General features: G+C 52.0%; 8 protein-coding genes across 8 annotated transcripts; 3 read left to right on the top strand and 5 right to left on the bottom strand.

Annotated features, from left to right (window-relative positions):
* Nucleotides 1–782: 782 nt before the first annotated feature.
* Nucleotides 783–1475, bottom strand: MRS44_013926 (uncharacterized protein; the record flags this gene model as incomplete). Its single annotated transcript, XM_065617364.1, has 2 exons — nt 783–1339; nt 1403–1475. The coding sequence occupies 2 exons, from the start codon at nt 1473–1475 to the stop codon at nt 783–785; spliced, it is 630 nt and encodes a 209-aa protein (XP_065473436.1).
* Nucleotides 1476–3829: 2354 nt separating this feature from the next.
* On the top strand, nt 3830–4345 carry MRS44_013925 (uncharacterized protein; the record flags this gene model as incomplete). The annotated part of the gene is made up of 1 exon (XM_065617363.1): nt 3830–4345. One exon carries the CDS (start codon nt 3830–3832, stop codon nt 4343–4345), a length of 516 nt encoding a protein of 171 aa, XP_065473435.1.
* Nucleotides 4346–5680: 1335 nt separating this feature from the next.
* Nucleotides 5681–8053, bottom strand: MRS44_013924 (uncharacterized protein; the record flags this gene model as incomplete). Its single annotated transcript, XM_065617362.1, has 5 exons — nt 5681–6128; nt 7154–7202; nt 7255–7407; nt 7461–7839; nt 8030–8053. 5 exons carry the CDS (start codon nt 8051–8053, stop codon nt 5681–5683), a joined length of 1053 nt encoding a protein of 350 aa, XP_065473434.1.
* A 3269-nt stretch (nt 8054–11322) lies between these two features.
* On the top strand, nt 11323–13148 carry MRS44_013923 (uncharacterized protein; the record flags this gene model as incomplete). Its single annotated transcript, XM_065617361.1, has 5 exons — nt 11323–11799; nt 11851–11975; nt 12026–12088; nt 12201–12284; nt 12344–13148. 5 exons carry the CDS (start codon nt 11323–11325, stop codon nt 13146–13148), a joined length of 1554 nt encoding a protein of 517 aa, XP_065473433.1.
* A 210-nt stretch (nt 13149–13358) lies between these two features.
* Nucleotides 13359–13975, bottom strand: MRS44_013922 (uncharacterized protein; the record flags this gene model as incomplete). Its single annotated transcript, XM_065617360.1, has 2 exons — nt 13359–13860; nt 13929–13975. The coding sequence occupies 2 exons, from the start codon at nt 13973–13975 to the stop codon at nt 13359–13361; spliced, it is 549 nt and encodes a 182-aa protein (XP_065473432.1).
* Nucleotides 13976–16985: 3010 nt separating this feature from the next.
* Nucleotides 16986–19805, top strand: MRS44_013921 (uncharacterized protein; the record flags this gene model as incomplete). Its single annotated transcript, XM_065617359.1, has 5 exons — nt 16986–17146; nt 17398–17540; nt 17598–17845; nt 17899–18084; nt 18138–19805. The coding sequence occupies 5 exons, from the start codon at nt 16986–16988 to the stop codon at nt 19803–19805; spliced, it is 2406 nt and encodes an 801-aa protein (XP_065473431.1).
* Nucleotides 19806–20007: 202 nt separating this feature from the next.
* On the bottom strand, nt 20008–21804 carry MRS44_013920 (uncharacterized protein; the record flags this gene model as incomplete). Its single annotated transcript, XM_046278899.2, has 3 exons — nt 20008–20826; nt 20898–21563; nt 21640–21804. 3 exons carry the CDS (start codon nt 21802–21804, stop codon nt 20008–20010), a joined length of 1650 nt encoding a protein of 549 aa, XP_046127012.2.
* Nucleotides 21805–22866: 1062 nt separating this feature from the next.
* MRS44_013919 (uncharacterized protein) lies at nt 22867–24266 on the bottom strand (the record flags this gene model as incomplete). The annotated part of the gene is made up of 4 exons (XM_065617358.1): nt 22867–23413; nt 23481–23848; nt 23915–24019; nt 24096–24266. 4 exons carry the CDS (start codon nt 24264–24266, stop codon nt 22867–22869), a joined length of 1191 nt encoding a protein of 396 aa, XP_065473430.1.
* Between the last annotated feature and the right edge of the window lie 247 nt (nt 24267–24513).

Below are 24513 nucleotides of genomic sequence, written 5' to 3'. Positions count from 1 at the left end.
GGAACATCCTGTTTGTTGAAAATGTGGCGGGCTGGACTTCGGGGGTTGATGGTAGATTGCGGCTCACTCTTCGCAGTACATATGGCGAGTTGAGCGGGGAAGCGAGTTTCTTGTACCTAAGGGAATAAATAGAGCCATTGGCATTGGTGAAAATACGATGGTGAGGCTTTCACCAAGAAGGAACCTGCGTGACATCACCTGGAGCCACGCCACTGCGTCAACCCAGGGGCGTCTAAACGTGGGACGCTGTTGGAATGAGGATAGAAATAAGGTAAGAATCACGATGTTCGTGAACGACCACAACTAGCATCAGGCAGCAGGCTGCTGCCTATGATATTGGAAGACTGAATAGAGGTATAAGAGGCCGACCTTCGTCGCTCCCTTAGATGGAATCAAGCAGCGCAATGAAATCTCTTCTGATCACACCCTCCGTTGCACAACTCGTTTTTTGAGACCATGAGACTGGCAAATATTTAGCTAATACAATCGACAGCTCTATTAAATCCTACTGAAATTATAACTGTCTATAAAGAAATGCCCTCAATGTTAAGCTTACCGACGCCCGATCTTTCTATCTCTACAAAATGAAAAACGCTCAAGAATATTATAACTCAAAACAGCAATGTGGTAGCGAAGCATATCCGTCCAAACCATCCATTAAGAAGGGAATCTAACGCAGCAATGGGGAATAAAGTATAGATGGAGGCGTCCAAATTCCCTCTCATCTACGCAAGAGTTGAAAGGGGCTTTGATTGTTGACTTGATCCGACGGGTGCACCCGATTATGTCAAGCCAAGGAACAAGGGCAGAGTGAACGAACAGACCACCTGAACAGCCAGCGGCACGATGGCGTACGTACCAGTGGAGAACTCACCCGGGGCAATGGTCCAGCCCCAGGGCGCACCGACGGCCATGTAAATCATGCCTGCGGCGATAACAATGCAGATGAGGAAGGTGTACTTGAAGCGGTGCATCATTTTGTTGAGGCCAATGTAAATACCTGTAGGGCCCAGCTCCTTGGAGGTCGAGGCCCACTCGATGTTGATGGAGAAGGCGTGGCACAGCAGTGCCTTGGCGCAGTTGATACTGATGCCACCAAAAAAGAGGAGCAGGAAGGGCAGCCACTTAATGGTCTCGATGATGGTGACCCAGAATGACTTCTCCTTGAGCCGGTGGCGGGTCATGCTGAAGGACACGGAGGCAACGCCGTTGAAAACAACCAGGAGAGACACCCAGAGACCCCATGAAGGAGTATAGAAGTGGTCGAGATCGTAGAAGAACAAGCCGACCAGGACGTAGTTGATGATGGTGAGCAGCATGCCGGCAGCGATGGCGTAGTCTGCAATGGTTAGCTTGACGAACTTGGAGAGGGAGTTCTAGTGGGAGGGAGCAGTGGGCTTACAGGTAAAGATGTAAGCAACAATGGAGACCTTGCTGGAGACGGGTATGTTGCTCCAGAGGAAGCGGAGGAACATGTTGGAGATCACAAGTGTGAGGCGACCAAGTCGGTGGCAAGGTGTGGAAGAAGGAGGAACATTCTACAAGAAATCGTGCCTGTACATAAATAGTGGTTCCCCTACTTCACTTTGAGATATGAATTAAGCAACCTGCATCTTCTCATTCCAACATATTGATACTATGTGGCAGGACCTTGATGAAGATGCGTTCATGAAAGCGCGGGTCGGCAGGTCCGTGGCCTCCGATATATCTGCGCTTGTCAACAATACCGAGGAATTCACCGCGTCATTTGAGGGGGAAGCCAACTTTTGTGCCGGGTCGGCACAAATTCACGTCCACAGCCCCACTTGCGTAAAGTACTCTATAAAGAGAGAGGCTGGAAAGAGGGATCTGTGCCGGTTCCAAGCACCTTGGAAGTTGGTGGAGAAGACGACTTTTGATGAGGATGGTGTCCTACACGTCCGGCGCAGCCACGCTCTGGTGAATCGATGGAACAAGGCCATGGCCGTGGGTCTGCGACATAACCATGGCATATCATTTATCGTGACCGAGTGCAAAAGTCTCGCGGCTATCTTCTATTTGGCGAACTACGTCACCAAGATTGAAGATCCGATATGGAAGCGGGCAGCTGCAGCGAAGGAACTCATACCCTCTTTGGGCAACGAAGAGATTCAGAGTCCGGCATGTGAGCCCGGCCCGACCCAGAGGGATTATCGACAAAACAAAACGCGACAATTCCTGATGAAGGTTGCGAACAGGGTCTTTACTGAGAGAACGTTGTCGCAGGTAGAGGTTGTGGTGCACTTGCGAGGGTATAAAACGGAGTTCAGCAGTGGCGACGCCTGGGTCTTCTTGAACGTATGCACCTTATACTGGCAAGTCTTTAGGCGGTGGGCCCATCTCCGAAATGAAGCCGGGTAGAGGATTCTGCGGCGGGCGTCGAGGAAACGGTACTGCTAGGGGCTACAGGACAGAGACTGACTTACCTGCAAGCGTATCCCTTCAGAGGGAAGGTGCTTGAAGGACTGGCCCTCTATGACTGTATGTCGCTGGTCGTGTTGAAGCGCAAGGGCAGAGGCGTTGCCGGTTGGGGGGAGGTGGAATTCGACAGTTCCTGCCAATACTCGTCTTCGTGGGTGCAGGTACTCCGACGGCCATGCAAGCAGGCAGTCGTGGTCTTCGACGGGTACCTGAGCATGGATTTTGCGGAGACCGATGACACGTATCACAAGAGGTGAGTGCCATCCCGACGAGGTTTAGTGAGTGACTGACAGGCGAGTTGTTGCATATCAGGGCGGCGGTGCAACATTTGTCGATCTTCGTGCCTTGGCAGAGTTTCATCCATACTCGTCCGGCGGGGTGAATGCAATCTGGGAGAGAGAAAAGGCTTGCCTCCCGAGAAGGGTCTTATTTCTGGTGGATAACGTCCAACTCTTGCGCCGATCGGCCGAAGACGTGAAGATTGATGCGAAACAGTGGGCCGCTAAGTCGGGCGAAGGGGATTAGCTGGTGACTCTCTCGACCCAGCCGCGGTCGTTGAAGGAGAAGAGGCAGCCGATGAGGGATACCGTCCAGACGACGTAGCCTCCGCAGTCTGCCTCGTAGACGTCTTCCGAGGTGCGTTGAGAGAGAAGGAAGTCACATCGGGCTCATTGGAGATTTCCCGGGCGGTACGCCTACTCTGTCTGTGCTCTTCTGGACACACAAGGATCGCTTCGCCAATATCCGGCAAGAATTTGAGTGGCTTGTACGTGGCCCTACCTCAAGCTGGCCTGAATGCTAATGAAGTATCTAGTTAATGGCTTACGCAGCTCCCGGAGGCGGAGTGCTGTGCCTGGAGCTGCTGAAGCCGACGTTCCAAGGCGCCTACCCCAAGAATCCGCGTTTGACACGGTCGAGCCTGATACAGCAGCTGAGCCTGGTCGTTGGGTTCCTGGAGTGGGTTCGTCCGTCTGCACCGAATGGTAAACTATTTGCTAGCTGCAAAGTCGTCATCCAGCGCGTGCTGGATCACTGCCTCAACCAGGAAGTCGACAGCTCGGGGACTCTAGGGTTTGACCCAAGCTTTATCGCACAACCACGATTTGCATTTGCATTTGACTTATTGAACACTTTTGACTGGCTATAACGAAATAACATAAAACGTGCTGTCGTTGCAAAATGTGTGTTTCTTGGGCAAGCAGAAGATCTGGCTAACAAGGTGTTCTAATTGGTTGAATTTCTTCCAGCTGATTCTTCAAGATGATGAGTCACCGGCGAAGGTCGTACGCCCTTGACGCTTCAACATTTGAGATCAAAGCTAGAACACATGGCTCATCCCAATCATTTTCTATCCTTCAGTATCATGATCCTTGGAATCAGCACCTTCAAGATGGAAATCACAAAATCAAGGAGCCTTACGAAGGAGAAAGTCGCCGGCCGAGACTTTTCCTTTGAGATTAGTGAAGTCGTCGCCAAACCCTACGACCATCTCTCCAAGGACACAGAGATCATCACAACTCGTACCACGCCGAAGTTGAAGACCTACGGATTCGATGAGGAGGACTTTGCCAATTTGGATGACCTCGACGCAGTCGTTTTCACAGTGAATCGGGATGGACAGGTCTTAGGGTATGCGCATGCAGCCAAATCGTGGAACAATTTCGTCACACTCAACGACATCGCCCTAGACAAGAGTATTCGCGGCCAAGGGCACGGAAAACGACTGCTCGACGCTGCTGTCACATGGGCCCGCCAGCTTGGAGTAGCAGGGGTTCGATTGGAAACTCAAAACAACAATGTTCCGGCTTGTCGGTTCTACAAGCGGTATGGGTTTGTGTTTGGAGGATATGATGAGTTTCTGTACAAGGGAGTACCGGAGCACCGAGACGAGACAGCTTTCTTCTGATATTATCTTTTCACTTGACGGGTATCTGTTATCGTCCCTTAAAGATAAGATCTCGGCAGCGGTCATTTTTGAGTACTTGAACCGAAATAAACAAGGATCAAGCATCATGTGATTAGCCGTGCCAGGTCAACTTTCTTCCACATTGGAAGGCCGGTTGCTGGTCTTCTCTATCTCGCCAAACCTCGATTACTTCCGCAAAGGTCGCTCCCAACCGTCCGTGAAGCCGGGAGACAGCGGGATCATCTTCCGTTGACATCGAAGACTGCCTTTCAGTAAATATCTCCAACGTGTCCATTTTCGGGCTGAAAGCTACAGTGAATCAGAGGATATAGATAGCTTTGAAAGAAACGGCCAGCGACATCGATGTGGATGATCGAAGGCGACAATGGGACGCCTAGTTTGATCCCTTGTTGCAGCAACAATTGTGCAATCATCCTCGCTCTGATAACCCTTGTACCAATTGATTGCAGAGCGTCTGTTCCCAACGTACGTGGTAGCCCACTTCTGCCTTCCTCTGAGCCAGGCAGAAATTGGGTGGTTGGCAATTGCAAGTCGTATGAAGCTCGCTGTATCTGTCATCCGGACCGCATCTGACTATTGAAAGGATGTATTCTCAAGCTTTCCAGCACAGAGAGCAGATGTTACAGAGGAACAGCTGAAGCCTGGAGGCATGTCAGCTGACGCTGATGCGAGAGTCCGAGCACGCCATAACGACGGCGTGGATAGCTACGGTTGTCGTCCTCGCCAACGGCAGACTTCTACTACGCCCTTCTGCTGAGCCACTGCATGGCTATCTTATTTCGAGGCCAGTTGCGCGTCTCTACATTTCAGTTAGGGCTGGGCACAATGAATCTGCATCCGACGACGCTTTATTTAGCGGGGAGACCCGAGTGAGTTTTAGTCCAGCGGTGTGACCTACAAATGGCCTAGGAACAATTTTCGAGAGCACGAGATTGATCGCAAGCTTGAAAAAGCATGTGCTGTCTATTAATTCAATATATATGTCACTCATGCCAAGAGAGGAGTCGAGGGCTTCAGATACGATGGCATTGGGGGCAACTTGGCTGTGGAATTGGGTTTTGGGCAACAAAGCCACTTGGCAATCGATGCTGGGTCCACGGACGGCGTCGCATTCCAGCAAGATAGTCTATCGCCACTGAGAATCGGTAGTTGGCTTGAGATGAACTAAAACATGGTACTCGCTGCAGAAAACAAATTCCTCCGAGTTTACGAGGCCGAAACCCGCCCACCAAAACAATACCCTGTCCTCCGAAAATCGTGTGGTGCGTGAGAAATGCCGCAACAGCCCTGTCCCGATACCCATTGCCCAAAAAATTAAGGCAGCTTAGCAAGCACCCGATACTCGGCATGTTCCTCTCCGTCGATATCAATAAGAATGCCCTGCGACACGAGCTTGCCGGTGAACGGGCCTTTGAACTTGCGCTCGTACTTGATGCCTCCGTGAGACTTGGTGAAATCGGCGGTTGTCTTTGACCACAGGCGTGCTGCAGCGATGTGCGGATTTTGAGCTTGGTCGAGGTTCTGAGTACTTGCAGCCAGGGCGTCGGTGTGTTCTCTCCATTTGGCGTGGCGGTCTGCGCGTTCCTGAGCGTCCTCAACGCGTGCGATCTCGACGCCAGCCAAGTCCTTGATGCGTGCGATAGTCCTCGGAACGCGTCTAGAAGCTGCCTTGGAACAGGGTTTCCGGATGGGCTTGGTAGCGACTGGTGCCTGGGCAGCTACCTGGTTGTCTGATTGCCTGGCAGGCTTCCGTCGGCGCAGACTGGAACGGTTTATGGAGGGCTGCTCTGGGTCTTGGCCCAGTAAGGGTTCAACGTGTTGAAACAAAAAGGGTTAGGACCTAGGAGCCTGTTGGGTCTTATATTTCAACACTCCCACTGACACAATAGGCGGGATATTTCTTTTAAGCTGAAGACTTAACTTGACCTTTTTGATGGGCTCTAGGTCATTATGTAATAGGAAATTTGCTCCGGTGCAATGAAAGTGCGGCTTCGGTGTGAATCGAACTCGCAACCTCGGCATTTCCGTTTGGTTTTACGCTCTATCCGCTAGGCTACCGGGCTCATAACCTGTTGAAACAAAGAGGGTTAGGACCTAGGAGCCTGTTGGGTCTTATATTTCAACACAACGGGCTGTCGTTAGCGTCAACTTCAACAAGAAAAAAACCATGGCGCTTGATCCAGCTCTTCCGTCCCTTCGAGCCCTTTCGAGACAAGAACTCTTCCAAAACATATCGTTTGTTCCTCCATATAGCTTGCGGGAAATCTGCAACGGTAGGATAGTCTGGCAATGCCGTCTATGTCGTCGATTTAAACTGACTCGCCAAGTTCCTCGGCGGTCGGAGAAGAGCAAAGGCGGAGGGTAGGGAAGGAAGCATAATGCCGGGGGGTTCCGTTGGGTTAGGCGTCCATTAGAGCTAGCTGGCACGCGTCGAGAGAAGTAAATAAACTGCCAAAGACGTTGTTTGATGATATGGGGGCGAATAGTAGGGAAATTAAGAAGCTACTTTGTCCATAGCGCATTTAGAGTGAGGTCTGAAGGTAGCGCACTCATAGCAACTGTGGGCAATGGCTCTGATTGGCCAGGCCGCTGACAGGATTCTGTCACACACTAGGTTCCGGGTAAGCTCACCCCAGCAGCCTAGCTGGTTGGGCCATAACCTCATATCACGTATTAAAAATACTACGTCACCCCTTGCACTTTAGAGCGGTGGTGCAAGGGGTACAATCAGCCGAAGGCTGAGAGTCCGCGGGCCAAGCAATTATTTACAACCATTACAATACTTACGCACTGGAGCAATTTTTGTAACATTTCTTCTTGTCGCGAGCAGAATCACCTAGAATTATGCAGAACCGTGGTCTGTCTTGTAGGGGATCCCGTATAAGAACCTGTCGTCTCCGAAGCTGCTGATCCCTCATCTTGGTTGAAGTAGTCCTCAGCGTCAATATCGGACTCAGAGAACTGGCCCCTGTCATCTCCTTCCTTCCTTATCTCATCCCCTCCTAGAAGCTCACTCGGCTGTAGTCGATCTTGACTCGCGTCTACGTTTCGTGGTTAGCCCGAACAAACCACTGGGACCACAGGACAAGGATACCTTCTCTAGGACCCTCAAAATCTCCAAAGACGCCGAGTTGAGATATTGTGGGTGTCAGTGACACAGCCTCCCCTGCACGGCGTCGTGAACGATGGTCGCGCTGGATAGCGGCCTGCTTCGCCCTCGCCACGGCCTTGGAGGGATCATCTTGCGAGTCCTTCCCGGCCTTGTGGAACCTAGCAGCCAAGTAAGAGTAACCCAAACCAGTTGTGCTGCTTCGGACAGTAGATGGGTCAGAATATGAGGCGATTGGATGGGCCGTTGGCTGCAGGGGAGGTGAGGGAACTAGAGCACGGCAACGTCGCGTGCTTTGTTGGGTTGGTGGAATTGGCGTCCCCAGCACTACGTGCGGCTGGCTAAGTGACTTCTGAATAGCCTCCTAGCTGCATGAAGTTGCCGTAGTTTCTCTGGCGACGTAGGCTGGGTTCCTGATCTCTCGTTAGGAGGCGATAAGCCAGCATCCCGGTCGGTTCTCTTCGGGGCACATCTCTCAGCTGAGGCTAGGTTTCTCAGCGTCAAGGTCGCGTCTCTGGATCTGGAATACTTCATTTAGCTAGTATTGATCTTACAGAGTGGGGAGACAGAGCTGACATGAGAATTGTTCTTATTACGACAATCAAGGCAGCTCTTCGTATTCCCAACAGATTTCCTTTTTGCTGACGAAGTCGCCCGCCGGTCTCTCCTCGCCACAGCGGGCACAGACAATGGGAATTATGTCCATTATACAGCTACCGGGAAGTAGATTTAGGACCCATTGCCTAACGAAAAGAAGACGCAGAAGCGTTGAAGCGGACGAAATGGCTGTCTTCAGCCAAGTGTAACATAAACAAATCATCTTCGTAAACAAACGGCGAGATGGTGTAGAGGGGCCTGGACCCACTTCTCTGGAGCCAACAGCCAATTGTCGAACGATTTGCGGCTGGCAATACAAAACTTAGGCCAATCAGAGCCCGGGAAACTTATATTACCCTTGTCTGCACCAAACCCTCATTATTCTGGAAACTTATGGATTAATGTAGAGTCAGCCTTCGGCTGAAATATATCAAATGGCATTTGAAATTCGGGATTTTGTATTTATTTGATTTGAAATAAGATTTTGGCATATTTGATCGATTTATTCGGTAGTTCGTTCGATCGCATTTGATTTATGGGCAGCGCTGCTGGTAGAGCAGGCATGAGGGTATTGAGTCAAGCCACAAATTCGTGAAAAGGGCGCGGGGTAGTTTTGTCTAGGTATTGCGGTAATACCAGAAAGCCCATTAATTTGCTTCGTTCTTAAGCTAAGGGTTTCAAGGGTTGGCGCGTTTGGTTCGTGATCAAGTGCTCCGCGCGAGGCTCTTACCTGCCGCTTATGCTATATCGTGAATGAAGCCGTGTTCACGATCGAGGGTGGACCCTTCACCCCGTGTTCTCGTTTATTGGTGTGTCTTTCATCGCTAGCGCCGGGGCTTCTGCAGGAGGATCGTTCTTCGCACCATCATGATGAGAACCGATGTCTGCGAGGCCATCTCAATGTGCTCTGACCTCGTCTCTCGTAAATCCCTTCCGGATTCATATATTCATGCCGTTGGTAACGCTCACCTGAATCCTGCCTGTGGCGCTCTTCACCCTGCAGCCTTTCGGTATGTTTAAGCGGCTTAAACGAAGCGCCACCGCCCGGACATGGCGGCAATGGGATGGATGAGAATGGTGCTCCTCCGAAAACACCCAGACACATCGTTCAGTCACGGAAATAAAAGCACGTTATTTTTGCATGTTAATACTTATGGTCCTCGCTTTTGCGCTAGCTTAGCTGGGCTGGAGCTTAACTGTTTGGAACTTTATGATCGATGCTAGGCTGAATAGACGAACATAGCTAGGCACGATGTATCAGGACTACAGAGCTAATCTCATTGCCATTCGGGGAAGATAGAGAGCGGAGGCGCTATACCAAATGTAGTTTTGGACGGACCTGTCTAAGTTTTAGAAGGATGGGTTCGGAGTACTATTAATCGCCCCCAATGCGACCTGGCGAAGCACGGGCCGCCTGCTTCCGCGTCCCCGCCCCTGTCGCGGTCCGTTCTCACGAGTTGGAATCGAAACCGTTGCATGGTCGCCTTGATAGAGGGCCAATGCAGACGTCAAAGTCATCAGAGCTTCACACTACATTTAAGCAAGCCGGTAGCTTTGACACGGACAGAACGGCCTGGAAGCGTTTGCTACGAGGCAATGACGACAGTATCGGGCGATTAGCCCATCCTTGTCTAGACGCCGGCCGGTCTTAGGCCTTGACGCGTTGACATTTCGTTAAGAAAATACCCGGCGGAGAGGATGAGACGAGAAGGTAGTGGCCTTATTTAGCACATCAAGATCTGCTGACTGCTAGATGTCCAGCTTGAAGCCGTCCCGATGTGGCGTTATCGCCTTCGGTCCGGATACCCGACGAGGCCTCACAAGCGCTAAACACGCCCCGGATACCCCGACACGACTTCCAACAGATCCGAAGACGTTTGCTAATCATATTCACGAGCCACACCTTATGGAAGCCATTGTCTGTGTCTGTTTGAAGGACATCGACGACACGCAAAAGAAGCCCGTGCTCCAACAGGTCTAGAGCGAAGTGGCTCTGACAGTGCAATCGTGTGATGATAGGCCTCTCGGGTGAATAGTGGCATGGGTGAGTATCGTGGTCCACGACAAGCAACCAATAAAAGTATACTAATAAAGAAAGAGTCCAGTATTCACGATATCTTGTCTATCAGCAGGGGTGGAGTTTGCTGAAATGCAACACAACGCCGACGTGATCAAAGAGATCCCGACACTTTTTCCCTGCTCTCCTCCCCGTAGGCCTCGACAGAAGGTATGAATGAGATGGTTCGCATCGCATCGGCTCGCAGGTCTGGAGCGAGCAGCAGCAAAAGATTCTCTAATCCTTGTACGGAAGAGCCAAAAACCAACGCTCGATAGACAGTAGACATCGCCGGCCTGTTCGAAGCAGGACTTGATTGTGATAGCCCAAGACAAGACAAGTCATCAAACGGTCACGCCGCATGAAGAACAAGGGAGACAGGAACCTTTTGCTCTCGCGTGTCAAGGGTGGCTCCTGTGCCTCAACGAGATTCTTGATGCCCTCATCAGTTCCCAACTTCGTCATGGCGGCGCCAATACTGGCCCTGAGCGCATTGTCGACTTGGTGACGCGATGTACCGAGCGCCAGTTGAGGGCTGCAAAAAGACAAAACTTCGACGCGCCGAACAATCGCTGTGGCTTTTGGCACAAGCTTTCCCCTCCCGAAGCCCAGGGCCACCGTGCACATTGGTTGTCGCCCTTTACCACTAGAAGTAAAGGCACTGACCCCAGTGATCGGACTCCCGACCAGATGCCAAGTACCGGAATATGGCCGGGGCTATCCAGTCCGCATCCCGCCCCCGTGTTATACCTCTAACAGCTAGCGCCTACTGTAGGGGGCTTCAGGGAGCGTGCTGTAATTGCTTTGTAACCAGTCTACTCTTTCCTGGGGTGGAAGACAGTGGAAACCAAGGTATTGTGACTAAAAAGTGCTCTGATTGGACCGACTACCCTGTCGTGACCGCCGCGGAGGCAGCTGAGGAGATGGGCCGCGCCATTTCTATCTTCTCTCTTGGTGCCTTTTTGGTGCTTCTCGTGCTAGGCTTTTTTGCTCTCTCTGCTGGAACCAGGGGGTGGCTTACATTCCATCAATCAACAATACAAAACATGTTGTCACCTCCCCTTCTCCCCTACAGAGGTTGTGGAGGCTACACATCCCTTTGCAACCACATTCGTTACTTCTTCCCTCCCCGCCGGCCCTCCAATCAATCCGTACAGCTCCGATTCCCACATTTCTCTCAATAAACATCGAATAATGACGGAGTCGGGTTTCAAGGATACCGCAAAAGCCGAGCCTCGGCTTGATGCCCTCGGCATCTTCTGGATGGTTTTCACCTTCGCCTGGACCTTCATGCTCGCCGGCGGGATGTACTTTCTATGGCGTCGTCGCAATATGCCCTTGTTAAGGATCCGAGGCCTGCCGCTATCCTTTACTGCCATCATCCTCCTCCACCTCTACTGGGGTGCCGTCCAAACCGCTTACGTCTGGTTCCCCCTAGCCACACCCCAGGTCGAATACTGGGTCATGAGCACCTATCTGCCCTTCGGCATTGCTCTGTTTCACGCTTCCAACAGCCGATTCCTCCATGTAGCCAAGACCCAGAAGGAGCTCTTCGCCGCAAGCTCACACGAGAAGCCCCGCCGATCCGAGTCCGGCCCGAAGGGTCGCTTCCAAACACTCAATTACACCAAGAAGATCCTTGTCCTTGTCGGTCTCGGCATGGCCTTCCAGGTACGACACTATGCTGCACCACCGGTCTGGATGCATGGCTAACTTACACAGCTTTTCCTCACAATCTTTATGTTTCTTATCTCGCGAAAGTTCCACCCTTCCTTTGGCATCCCCGGCACTGAAGTCACCGGCACTGAGGACTACCAAAAGTCTCAGATGGGCCGCGGCTGGGAATGGTACGCCCAATATCTCCCCGAGAGCCATCCAAATACTGACCCGTACCCAGGTGGCCGTCCGTCTTCTGGCAGTTCTTCTGGGCATGGATCGTTGCCCCCTACATTCTGTGGAAGTCTCGTGATATCAACGATACCCAGGGATGGAGGACTCAAACCGTAGCTTGCTGCATTTCCAAGCCAGTCTCCCTTGAGGCTATGCTCGACTCCAAGCTGACCTAGACATAGTCTTCATGCTACCCCTATGTGGCTGATTGCTTTGTATGTTCCTGGTATGGCTCCCGTCAACCACGTCTGGGTTCCTCCCCAATGGTAGGCACATTTTATGATACTTCCGTCAGGCATTGAACTCTGACTAACCGTTTGCTAAGGATTGCCCTCTCAATCATATTGCTTGAGATATTTACCGTCTTCTTTCCTTGCTATGAGGTTATCCAGCACCAGACCCTGCGACAGGAGACCCTTGACTCTATCGCCCAATGGCAGCTCAATAAGAGAGTTGTCGATAGGGGCGCCAGGTCAATGGTCACTGGATCAACCACGGTTGCCGGCTCCGCCTTGACTTCCTGGTCCAAGGACAGCAAGAGCAGTGGCTCCGGCGAGAGTATTCTTACTATGGAGGCCCTGGAGTACGTCCTTAAGCGAGACCCCGAGCCACTACAGCAATTTTCCGCCCTCCGAGATTTCTCTGGTGAGAACATCGCCTTCTTAAGAGCCGTCGCCGAGTGGAAGTCCTCGCTGCCCGCTGGCGTCCGCGACCCCGAGAAGATCAAGGACGCCTGTGTCCAAGAGCTCGTCCGCGAACGATTCAACAGCGCCCTCCGCATCTACACCAACTTCGCCAGCTCCCGCGACGCCGAGTTCCAGATCAATCTGTCCTCGCAAGACCTCCGAAAGTTGGAAGTTGTCTTCGAGAGCTCGGCCCGTATCCTTTACGGCGAGGAGCGCCAGATCGACCCTGCCACGCCCTTCGACTCGTTCCAGATGACCTTGACAAAGACCAAGTCGTCTGCGGCGTCGGCTCACGGCTCTGAGACGGGCATCATGCAGACTGAGTCGATCAACAACTGCTCGGGGTCCATCAGCGACAAGGCTCTCTACTGGGGGATATCCCCGAGGGCTTCAACGCCACCATCTTTGACGATGCTGAAGGAAGCATCAAATACCTCGTCCTGACCAACACGTGGCCCAAGTTTGTTAAGGACCGGCGATGCTCGACCAACTCTAACGATACCCTCGAGGCTGGAAACGGTATTCCCGCGGCTCGTTGATTGAAGGCATTGAAGCAAAGTACGCGTGTTTTACGGTGAATTTTCTAGGCGATATTTCACAACTTGGGAGGGTTTTTAATGCTTCTATTCTATTAATGAAAACGCGACTGGACCATCAGTCTTCGTCTGTTACTCTTTTGTTAACTGCCTCATCTCGTGTCGTGGTACTACACTTTTGGCTGTCAAATCCACCGCTGCTTGGCTTCAATCCATCGTTCAACTTGGCACGCCGGCGGGTGGCGGCAGCGAGGTTGCCGAGGCAGACAACGATGCCTTGTGTCGCCGAATCAGGGTGGCTCAGCGCGGCTTGCAGGCCTCTGAGAGCCCCTGTCGCTTCTGCGTCGAAGACCTCGGCGGACCCTAGGCGATCGGAGCCGTCTAGAACTGACCGGTCGCCCTGCCGGATGGTGAACTCATAGCTGGCGGTTCCGTCTTTCGACAGGGAACCGTCTGAGTATACAATCAAGGCATGTTGTGGCACCGTACTTAGCCATTGATGGGAAGCCGTTGCTGATTCCTCTTTCGATGCTGTTTGTAGCGGTGTTGCTTGGTCGCTGTCGAAGCGTTGTTGGATGAGCAGTGGTCGTACGCGCGCGGTGAGGAGTTCATCTGCTCGTCTAAGTCGTTGGATCAGGAGATCACGGGTGGTTGAGCCAGTCGTACGAATTGCTCATCCAGTATTGACCTGGATCGCCTGCGGGATCCGGCCAAGGTCGATGCCCAGTGTCGCATATTACCACTAGGTTCGTGCGACCGGATATGAAACGCGGACCGTACTTTGGGGTCGTGTATCCGTTTTCACATCCAGCTTATCGCATTAAAGATTCTAATCCTAACGATATGAGCTTAAATAGCTGTGCCTAAACACATGGCTGTTCAATTTTCCTTTGTTCTTCAGATAATTCTCATAAGTTGACTGGTGCCATCAAAGATCCCTGTGGAGCCAATTGTCTGACACCCAGTTTGCCGGAAATATGGGTCCGGATGGCATAGCCGATCTGGTTTCTGGCCGGCGCCTCGGCTTCGAGCCGGACGAAACGCGGAGGTTGTCGGGAAGTGAGGCAAGCGGAGCCGGTTGTCCCTGGAGACACTGGCCTTTTTTTGTTGTTGTTGTTGATGTTAATATGGGGGAGCATTGTTTGTGGCTAAGGTCGTAGACCGAGTGGGAGGGCGCTCGAGGTTCGCGGCGGCAATGCTGCTGTAGGTCGGTACGGGAGCAGATTTGGTGTTGGCAAGTGCCTGGTTCCGGAATTCCAAGAAACTCTGGGAAAAGTGTTCGGCAAAGCTCCGCTCCGGTCCAGAGGTGAATCGTTAAGGAGTCTTTGCGAATGATACGCAAAAGGCTTGGAATACAGTCAGGTTGGCGTTGTATGTCCCCACTTCACGCGCGAGTCTATTGGCTGATTCGAGAATAGAGATGGGACTGTCTCCGCTTCGTGAGTTGGGGCGCGGCAGGCCAGGAAAGTCGGCGCGTTGCGCTCCTTCGGTAGCTGCAGCGTAGGAGGCCGCATTGAGCGGCGACGAAGGGGTCTGAGCCGCCCTCCCAAAGGCGGGCAAGACGCCAATTGGACGGTTCACGATAGGCGAGCTGTTTCGGAGGAGGGCAGCACGGCTGCTCGGCGTGCAGTTAAACGATTTACAATACACATGTTAAGCAAATGGGTGAAGACTAGGCTACTTTCTTAACATTTATGTGTCAAGAAAGTAAGAATACAGGGGAAGGTGACGAAGTTGTGAACCCAAACTCCCGTCTAACTACAGGGTATCCTCACCGCGCTTTTACGTTTTGCGTTACGTTGCCACACGGGCTGCTGCTCGCGCACGGATGAGAAATGCCGACAGAGGCACAAGAATATGAGCACAGACCCCTTTGTGAGTGTTTTGTCAAAAACACAAGGGGACCTGCGGAGTGGACAGTCTGCATGTACATAATCCCAAGCCGTCAGGTTTGCGACTGGCCTTAGGCTCTGGAATGTAGCCTTGGGCGGGGCCTTGAGCCGCATCCCCTTGGGACTCGGGATTTTCTAACTAATAAGGTTTGTAATCATGTAGGAAGGCCCGCGTCTTATCTTGTCGCGTCTCATATCGGTTGTCTCAGCTAGGTTTGTATAGTAAACACAGACACCAAGATATGCCGCTGAGAATCGAAGATGCGCCTCCTCGCCAATCAAGGACCTAGGGTATCGCGAGGCTGCAGACCTAGGTGGAAGCGCTGGGTCTCACATAATGTGCACACAACACTGGCAGCACTAGAGTGCATGGGTTTAGCATTTGAACACCATGAGCCTCCCCCCTATTGCCACAAACTTGAGCTGGGTTGCGCGGAACTTTCCATATGCACAATTTGGCCAGCAATTCATCCCACCAGGCGCTATTGAATCCTGGCGACGCGTTGTTCCTGCTGGCATTGTGGTTCCGCACGGCGAGCCCAACGGCTGATATGGACGTTGTAGCCAATATCTTTTTCCGCGGCTTAGAGAGTACGTACTCAACCGGCCGTGTTGTGTATAGAAACAGGGATCTGGCAGCATGTGAGAAAGGGAGATAAGACGTGGCACACGTAGTAAAATGCTTCGGAGGCTTGCCCCGTGAAATCCGCCAATTCTATCTGGAGAGGCTTCCGGATGAGCTGGTACACAAACAATCCCGACGACAATCCCGACGAACTTTACGAAGGGGACCGTTGCAAACCGTTCCGGAGACGGCGTGGTGCTAGCTTGTATCTGGGCCTTTTCGTCGCGTTGGCGCCATTTCTGGTTGGCGCGTTCGCTTGAGCCACTCAAACTTACCGGAAGTTTGTGGGTGAATGGCGCCGTAGAAAAGATTCGGGTGAATGCTGGAAACGGCATAAACATACGAATGCGGAAAAGCATTGGCCAGAGACCAAAGCGGAGTGCGCCGAGATCGCCTCCAGGCCTTGGTTCTCATAATGCTGGTGGGAAGAGGCGGCTGCCCCTTGCAGCAGCCCCCCACATTAGTGACGAAGGGCGCACATCATTAACAGCCAAAGCTCGGGCGTTAAGAGGTCCAGTTGCGAGCACGGTATTATTTCCGATCTAGCACAAGCAACGGGTAAAACCCTGTTGACCGCGAACCGGACCCGCCACCAATTTAAGTCTTTGGCTTGGCGACCAGGCATGTTGATAGGCTTTTCGATGCAACCGCAGTCCCTACATAAAAACACCCTGCGCCCGTTGTGTGAATTCATATCTTGACTTAGCGCCGTCATCTTTGTTTCATCTGGGCAGAGCTCAAGCCACCCCTACGCAAGCCTGCTCGGTTACTATCCCCCGATCAGCTAGCTCAACACCCCAGACGGAAGAGAGATCGCAGATGGCGTTTCAGTCTCAATTCCTAATGGGTCCCCGAATCACAACCAAGCTTTCACCCTCCTTACGTTAGCCCACCTGGCTAGTCCTTGGGTGTTAGTCCTGGTCTGATGGTGGTCATCCAGGTAGCGGGAAGGGCATCTTGCATCCCACAATGGCTTCCGACTTCGTAATGAATGACCAAGTCATCTCAAGTGAATCCCAAAGCGTGGCCAGCCTGTCCTAGCAACCAAACTCAACCAGAAGCAATGCTGCCGAGCTTCTAAACTCTGTAAGCCGTGCCCCCGTTTGTAGGTGTCAGTTAAGAGCCGCCCGAGTCGCATTATGTTCCACCCAGCTAAGTAAGGATTTTTGCACTCTACTGCACGGTGTCAGTAACTTGCCGTTGCTCTTCCGCGGGCTCTAGTCTCATCATGACTTCCTACGACTTGCTTGGTGAGTATCAGAATCACATCGTGCCCCAGAGCTACAATGCCGGCTTCGTCGCTCTCAGCTACGTTGTCAGCCTGGTCGGCGCAGGCTCGAGCCTTGAGCTTATCAACAGACGAGCCGGCTTCCGAGGCCTGTTCAACCAGTATGTTCACGTGTTTTTGATTCTCAAAGTCACATATTATGTCTTGGAATGATCGCACTGACCAAATCAGCCTGTTACTCGTGAGCTCGGCTGTTACCATGGGCGGAGTAGCCATCTGGTGCATGGTGAGTAACAACAATATCCATCTTCATCACGTAGTCCTCGAATGCTCACCATCTGTTCTACCAACTAGCATTTCATTGGAAATATAGCCATCGATCTTGCCAACGGAGAACCCGAGATGCAAATAGCCTACTCGAGGGGTTCACAGCTGTATCCTTCTTCATCCCTATCCTCGTCTTGCTGGTCACCTTTCTCGCAATCGGCACCAATAATGCCGTTTCCTGGTGGAGAGTTGTTGTCGGCGGTGTTCTCTGCGGCATTGCTGTCTGCAGTATGCACTATCTCGGGAACGCGTCTATCAAAAACTACACCTGTGTATATCGGCCAGTTTATGTCGTCGGATCTGCCATCATCGCCGTCGTTGCCAGCAATGTTGCCCTCTTCACGTTCTTTGTCTTTAGAGCTATGTGGACCAATTCGTGGCAGAAGCGAGCCATCTCGGCTGCGGTCCTTGCAAGTGCTGTATCAGGGATGCATTGGTGTGCCGCTACTGGAACTCGCTATCGTCTCAGAGATATCAAGTCTGAGGGTAACGAGCCCTCTAAAGGTGCAACTGTCATTGTGGTTATCTGTTTGGTCAGTAAGCAACCGCAGTTGACAACATGAAGAGTGCGGCTAATCCAGAACAGTCTCTCGGTGCCTGTTTCATCATTGCTACCTCAGCCATTATTCGCACGAGGAACATGAGAAAGTCGGCCCTTCGAGCGCAGCAGGTCACACTGGGAGCGGCCGTCTTTGACAAGGGCGGAAGAATTCTCATTGACCCTGATGGATTCATTCCCAGTGCTGTTGTCACTGACTCCTTTCTGGAAAAGGTAGACATATATACTCTGCCAGGTTGTGTATGAACCTCTACTCACTTCGCTAGAATACCAAAGACGGCTTTAGCATCAGTCACCCAATCTTCCAATGGATGTTCCAGGCATCAAGAAACTGGAGTACTATCTCGAACTTTGTCGGCGGTATGAGACGGCACATGTCACAGTTGCCGCATTCTAGCACTCACAAGGACGGACGACGTGGCATTCAGCTCATTAGCGAGTATGGAGAGATAATTGAACGCTACGACGTCGTTTTTAAGGAACTTTTCTGTCTTGCCGCAGCCGAGCTTGCGGACCGGTTTCATGAGGATTTGACCTCAGTAGGTGTCTTGTGGGATGAGATTATCCCTACAGGCCCGGGCGGCAAGTGGCCACGAGCCCAATCTCGAATGGGCTCCCGTCTAAGTCTCTCTTGGGGAATGGGAGACGCTCATGAGGACAACCAAAGCGGCTCTGACATGGCAGAGAAGGGGCTCAACGCTCGACAGCAGGACTTTGGGCGCGGCTTATTGATGTTGTTAATTCGCCGCGTCGAGTCGGATCGGGACGCCGAGCGTTTTGTGTCAGCCGGTTATCGTTTCGCCGAGCTCCATCAGGTCAGCAATATCATCAGGTCGTGCATGCAGATTCAGAGTTCCGATTTTGAGACGAAACTCCGATCCATGTCGACATACACAACCAAGCACAACGAGGCACCCCCCAGGTGTTCATATAGGATTCTTCTCCCATCCGAGCCTGCGTCAGCTCCGGATTTCGAGGTCCTGGTACAGAAGGACGCCCGACATCTTCTCCCATCCACGGCTCTTCCACTTAAGACACTCGAGAACTGGCACGTACAGTTCCTCAGGCGGTTTGAAAACATGCCAGTTTCCAAAATACTTCAAAGTCTGAAGGAGGAGATCTCGGCGCGGCAAAACGCTCAGGAGATCGAGTTTGCGGGTCAACTATCAGAGACCATCAAGACGCTGTGTGAGTGGACACAAGAGCCCCTTTTTGAAGACGCAGTCCTCACGTCTACCATGGTTCGTGTACCCTGCCGAGGCGATGAAGAATGGGTGCAATCGACCATGATTGTGATGCGGCGGGTGATTCCTATCCACTCAGTGCTGTCGAGCCCCAACTGTGAATTTGTGCCTCTTAGCTTTTTTAAGATGCGCCAGTTCTCAGCACAATTTCAACAAGAATTTATACGAAGGGTACACCAAGAGTTTGGACACGTCGTAAAGTTGGCGGATAGGCGTGAGGGATCCCCAGATAGCGAACCTGGCTTCCTATCCAAGTTCTGGCCGTTTGGGCGGTCCGACAGTTTAGTGGCCACGAGGATGAATAGCAAGACTATGGCGGCGGTGAGGGGACGACGCGCCTTGTCGCCCAACTCACGACAGGCCCGGCCGCCATGTGGAGATATCATGATGTTTCAAGACATCACGGCCGACGTTGAAGAAAGAAAGCCGAGAGCAGAGCAAGGGCCCGGATCGGAAGACTCAGACACGCTCACGATCGCACCGACTAATTCAAAGACATCACCGGTAGCAGGGATTGAACTCCAGTCGATGGGCCACTTCGGAACCAACTTGCAGGCGGACTTACGGGTGTCCAACGACATTGGGACACGTAAAAGTTCAGTGAACCATACGTTGCCGTTTGTGGATATTCTTTTTGTCGAGACTATTGAGAGCCGCGAGAAAAAGACGGCGAGAGAGGCGAGCGGTTGATTGCGCAGGCGCACGAACATTGTATATATCACCCAGACAGATGGATAAGAATCACCGAGAGACTCTTGATTTTCCTAGCTAAATGAATATCTAATGGTGAGTCTCGTACTGTTGACAGTTTCATCCATGTAATTGGGCTGTGCTGAAGGCTATGCTGGAAGGATCTGACCCCCTAATCTTTCTGACCCTTTGCCCTAAGCGGTTAGATTTCCACAACGGGACCATTATAGTCCTTCCTGGCCTGTACGAAGTAATAGACAACGCTAAAAATGGCAACTGAACCAGTAACTAGAACGCTATAATTCATCATGTCGGGGGTTGGGTTCAGCACCGGAGGCCAAAAGCTGAAGAAGCCAACCACCGCCAGATAGCAGATGGTGAATATGTTGTTCGCAATACCAAAAGCGCCCGGAAGATGGAAGGGACCCCAAACGAGTTCGGCGCCTGTGCTGTTAGCCAGGGCTGGGAGATCTGAAGTAGCTGGCAACGCGAAACCTTTGGTGGTACGGCGGTAGAGGAGCAGAATAGCGACCAAGAGGTAGGAGGCGTAGAGACAGGAAATCGAAAGGGACGTAACGTTCATGAATGCAATAGGAGACCCAAGGTTGATGAGAGATAATAGTACCGAAATTGTGGTAGTGACGGCGACAGCCCAAACGGGAACAGTGGTGCGGTCGTCGACCTTGGACAAGGTGGGCCAGAAAGGGAGACCGCGGTCACGGGCGAAAGACCAGAATACTCGTGAAGTCGAGGCAAGCATGCCGACGGTAGCGCAAGCTCCAAGGATCATGATAATTGTAGCCATGACGGTAGCACCGGCCGTGGAATTGGTCGCCTGCTTGAAGATATACATATATGGAAATCCCAGCATGCCGGGACCAGAGTTAATAGCCTCGTCAAAATTACCCATGCAGAAGACCATGGCAATGATCATGGCGAAACCGCAAGCACCATTGATGAATAGACTCAGTAGGACGGAAGCGGGAACCACGACAGATGGGTTCACAGTTTCCTCGGACATCTGCAAAAGCGAGTAAGTAACGACCTCCACTGGGTGTATATAAGCAAGCTCTCAAACAGGGTAAAACATACGTGGAAAGCGGCATCAGTACCGACAAAGGCGAAAACATTGCCCATCATACCAACCATAAAGGATAATCCCTGAGATGGCCAGCCGCCGTTGTTCACGAAGGTCGTGAAGAGCTCTTCGACATCTCCGTGAGGGCCTAGAATAACCAGGGGAATAAGGATGGCGAAGAAACCCAACACGTGCAGAATCAGGATTAAGCCCTCGAATTTGGGCAGCACCGAACTGACAAGGGTGTTTATGGACACGGCGAAAACGAATATGGCCCAGAAGAGCAGAGTGCCTTGCCACAGCTTGGGCTCAAAGCTGTCGTTGTTCAATGATATTAAACCCAGAATCATGTTTCCGGTGAGAAGAGCGCTAGAAGCAACGGAGCCTTGCCAGCCGCCGACCGTCAGAATCCCTGTAAGGTAGCTCAAGAACTTGGCGCAGGATCGCGGTGCCATCATGGCAACCCAGTGGTATTGTCCACCGGATGTAGGAGCCATGGAGACTAGTTCGCACATTGTAGAGAAGACGCTGAAGTTGCCGACCCAGACGATAAGGAAACTGTAGATGACGCCGGCAGTGCCGCCGTTGTTGAGGCCCTGAGCGAAGAGAACTGTGACAGCTTCCCAGGTAATCAGGATGGTACAACTAAAGCCGAGAATCGACATGAAGCCAAAATTTCGCTATTCAAGCGATGTAGTTAGTAATGGAATGAGGCTAATGTAATAGAGGCTGAAAGTTGATGACGCGGTAGCGTACCTTGAGAACCTGCTTCTTGCCTAGTCGCGCCAATTGATCACTATCAGCGTAGCCGTTAGAAGACCGAGCAGAAAATGGCTTGACCTCCATCGAGACGCCGGCTTCATGGGCCTCGACAGCCACCGTGTTGCCCAGCTCATAGCTGGAGTTGTCGCTACCTATCATAGCGGAGCGGGAAATGGAAGCAGAAGGCGAGTTCAACAAATGATGGACCAAAGAGGAAGGATGAGAGAAGAACAGGACAGAAGAGTTTAAAATGTAGAGAAATGAAAGAGAGAAAAAAAAAGAGATAAAAGGAGAAGTCGAGAATTCCAGACGATGTCAGGATGACGGCAAAAGGAGGATGTTGACGCCACCAGCTCCTCCCTAAGGCGAGAAGTTGGTGGTGCTTGAGGTTGAGTTTGTTCTCGCGGTTTAACCGGCAGCCTGCTCCGGTGCCCCGGCGCATAACTGTGGAGATTAGCAACCCTGGAACCTGTCCAGGGGCCTTGACACTGCATTAGTCTACCGAGGACGGCGCCTTGATGTATGCAGCAGGTGAAGAGGGTCAGTGCTACAACGTCCAGGGTTCATATTTGCTGACAGCCAGACTACCATTGCTTTTTTTACGTCTCTCAGCTGTCTAGCAATACTTCCAACCCTGACTCAAAGAGACGGTTGCCTCGGGCACCGGAGAGATCATCAAGCAATTGAACGCCGACTGCATACGGCATTATGAGGCGCCTTGGGAAGACGCCACATGGAAAGTTGACATCCTTCATGCTCCATTCCAGGTCAAAGCGACCCCTTGTCCGATCTAATACCCAATCTGCCCTTTCCTATCCAGCCACGTTGCCAAGTTGGCACCTCCTCCGTTTTCACCCTGCCCCTGTCATGTCCGTGCTATGATGTATGCAAGCATTCTCTTAAATGGCTGCCATCCCGAACCACTCCCGTGGCTAACATGCGGCAAACATGTACAAAACCTGTTCCCCTATGAATTGAATTACCCCTGCCATGGCTCATCTACATGTTGGGTCCTCGCTTTGGCCCCCTGCAGAGTGGCGCATCATCTTGATGCCTCTTCACGCCCTCAGCTTCCCGGATGATTTCGCTCTTGACAAGATTGGGGATTCAAGCTGTCCGACCCCTTGATCGATTTCCATTCACGACGTTGGTATACAATGTTTCCCTGTGCGTGAGATCCAAAGCGCTGTGCCTCCTTTAGCGGGGAAAGAGAAATTCTCTTCAATCTTCCCCAAGGGCTCTTTCGTGCATGCTCCGCACTTCCACTTGCCATGTCTGGAGGACGAGGATAGACTGACTTGAGTGGCTAGTGCGGCGGCTTTGCCCCTCCGAAGCAGCACCCTGCTGCTCCGTCGTCGTTTTTACAGCCCCTCGTGAGTTTGGCTTAGAGAAGTCAGCCAACTCGAATACTTGGCTATGCTGTGGTTCAATCGTGACAGGCTCCTCGATCAACCTGAACGGCCGTGACCCAGTGCCTAGAGGGGTGCTCCGGCTTGACTTGTTTCCACTGTACCCCGGCCTCCCACTCGGGTAGCCGTTGGTGCTAGTCTTGCCCTGTCGCCGAAGGTCATCCATACGGATCTGGCCGGATTCCACGCTGTCGAGAAAGGGCTTGAAGCTGGGAATGCAAACGATGAGTATGGAGAGACACTGGACTAGCTGTAAAGCAATAGTGGCTTTCCAGATCGAGAAAGTGAAATCGGTGGCACCAAAAGCCTTGTTGGAGTAATAGATTTGAACCGCAATTGCGGGTGTAACACTTTTCCGTCTTTGTTAGTGTTTTCTGTTGCACGAAATCTAGATAGAACTATCTCAATTGCGGGATTAAAACGTACAGGATACGGCTGCCAAAAACACCCATCACCAAAGCCTTCTTGGACCATGATGTTTGGATTTTCAGAACGCTTTCGCACATGATGACAACAATAGCAATGTCCGAGGCAATATTTGTGATGGAATAATAAGTCCAGAAAGCAGTTCGGTCGATGCATTCTTTGTCGTCAGCGTACCTCCACGGCGTAGGTAGTCGGCACTGGAAGATGTTGATAACGAGCGCAGTGAATCCCCATCCGCCGACGGCAGCCTCACAGCCAAAAATGGTCCATTTCTGGCTTCCCTGGCTCATAATCCGGAGACCGACGATACCTGATAGCTTGCAACAGAAAAGGGAGGTGATGAACATGGTGTTGGCCGCGTATTGGCTCTACAGTCGCAATACTCGATCAGTGCTCCTGGCCATGACTCTGCGGGTTGCGGTCAACGCATCTACCTTGAAGAATGTGTCGATTTCGCGGGAGTTCAACGTGTTGAAATGCCGCCCCAGTCCATTTTCACATCCTACGAACACAGCGATGGACTGGCCGATTGCAAGGACCTGCGGGTACGGGCGTGAGCACACAGCAGTTGGATGTTTTGCTAGGTGAATCGCGCTGACAGGACTCTCTACTCACACTTGCGACAATGGTGAGGATATCATCGGCCCTCAGGGTTTTGATCATGCGGATCTTGGTTCCCGTGCGGACAGAGCATGCGAGAAGAGCGATGACAAGGAACATCAAGGTTAAGACCTGGACTAGCGGAGACTTGTTGGTGTCGGTGATGACCTTTTGCGTAGGATTCATGTCGGGCGAAGCAGCGGTTGTCACGGTTACAATGGTGGGAGTAACGGAAGAATCGAGCGAAAAGGAGAGGGGAACCACAACGATTAAGGAAAAGCACGACGGTTGGGGAGAACAAATAGAAACGATAGCTGCCCGCAGGAAAGGTGAGGAAGAAAGTCAAGCGCCTCAACACCCGAGATTGGGGAACGTTGATTGTGTGAAAAATCCCAGAACCGCTTCTTGGGAGCGGCGCGGGAAGAGGGCAGGG

The sequence above is a fragment of the Fusarium solani genome (genome assembly GCF_023522795.1).
Source record: "Fusarium solani strain SB1 chromosome Unknown bctg00000009, whole genome shotgun sequence".
Taxonomy (NCBI): Eukaryota; Fungi; Ascomycota; class Sordariomycetes; order Hypocreales; family Nectriaceae; genus Fusarium; species Fusarium solani.
Note: the sequence above shows the minus strand (reverse complement) of the source record. Positions and strands in the feature narration are given on the sequence as shown.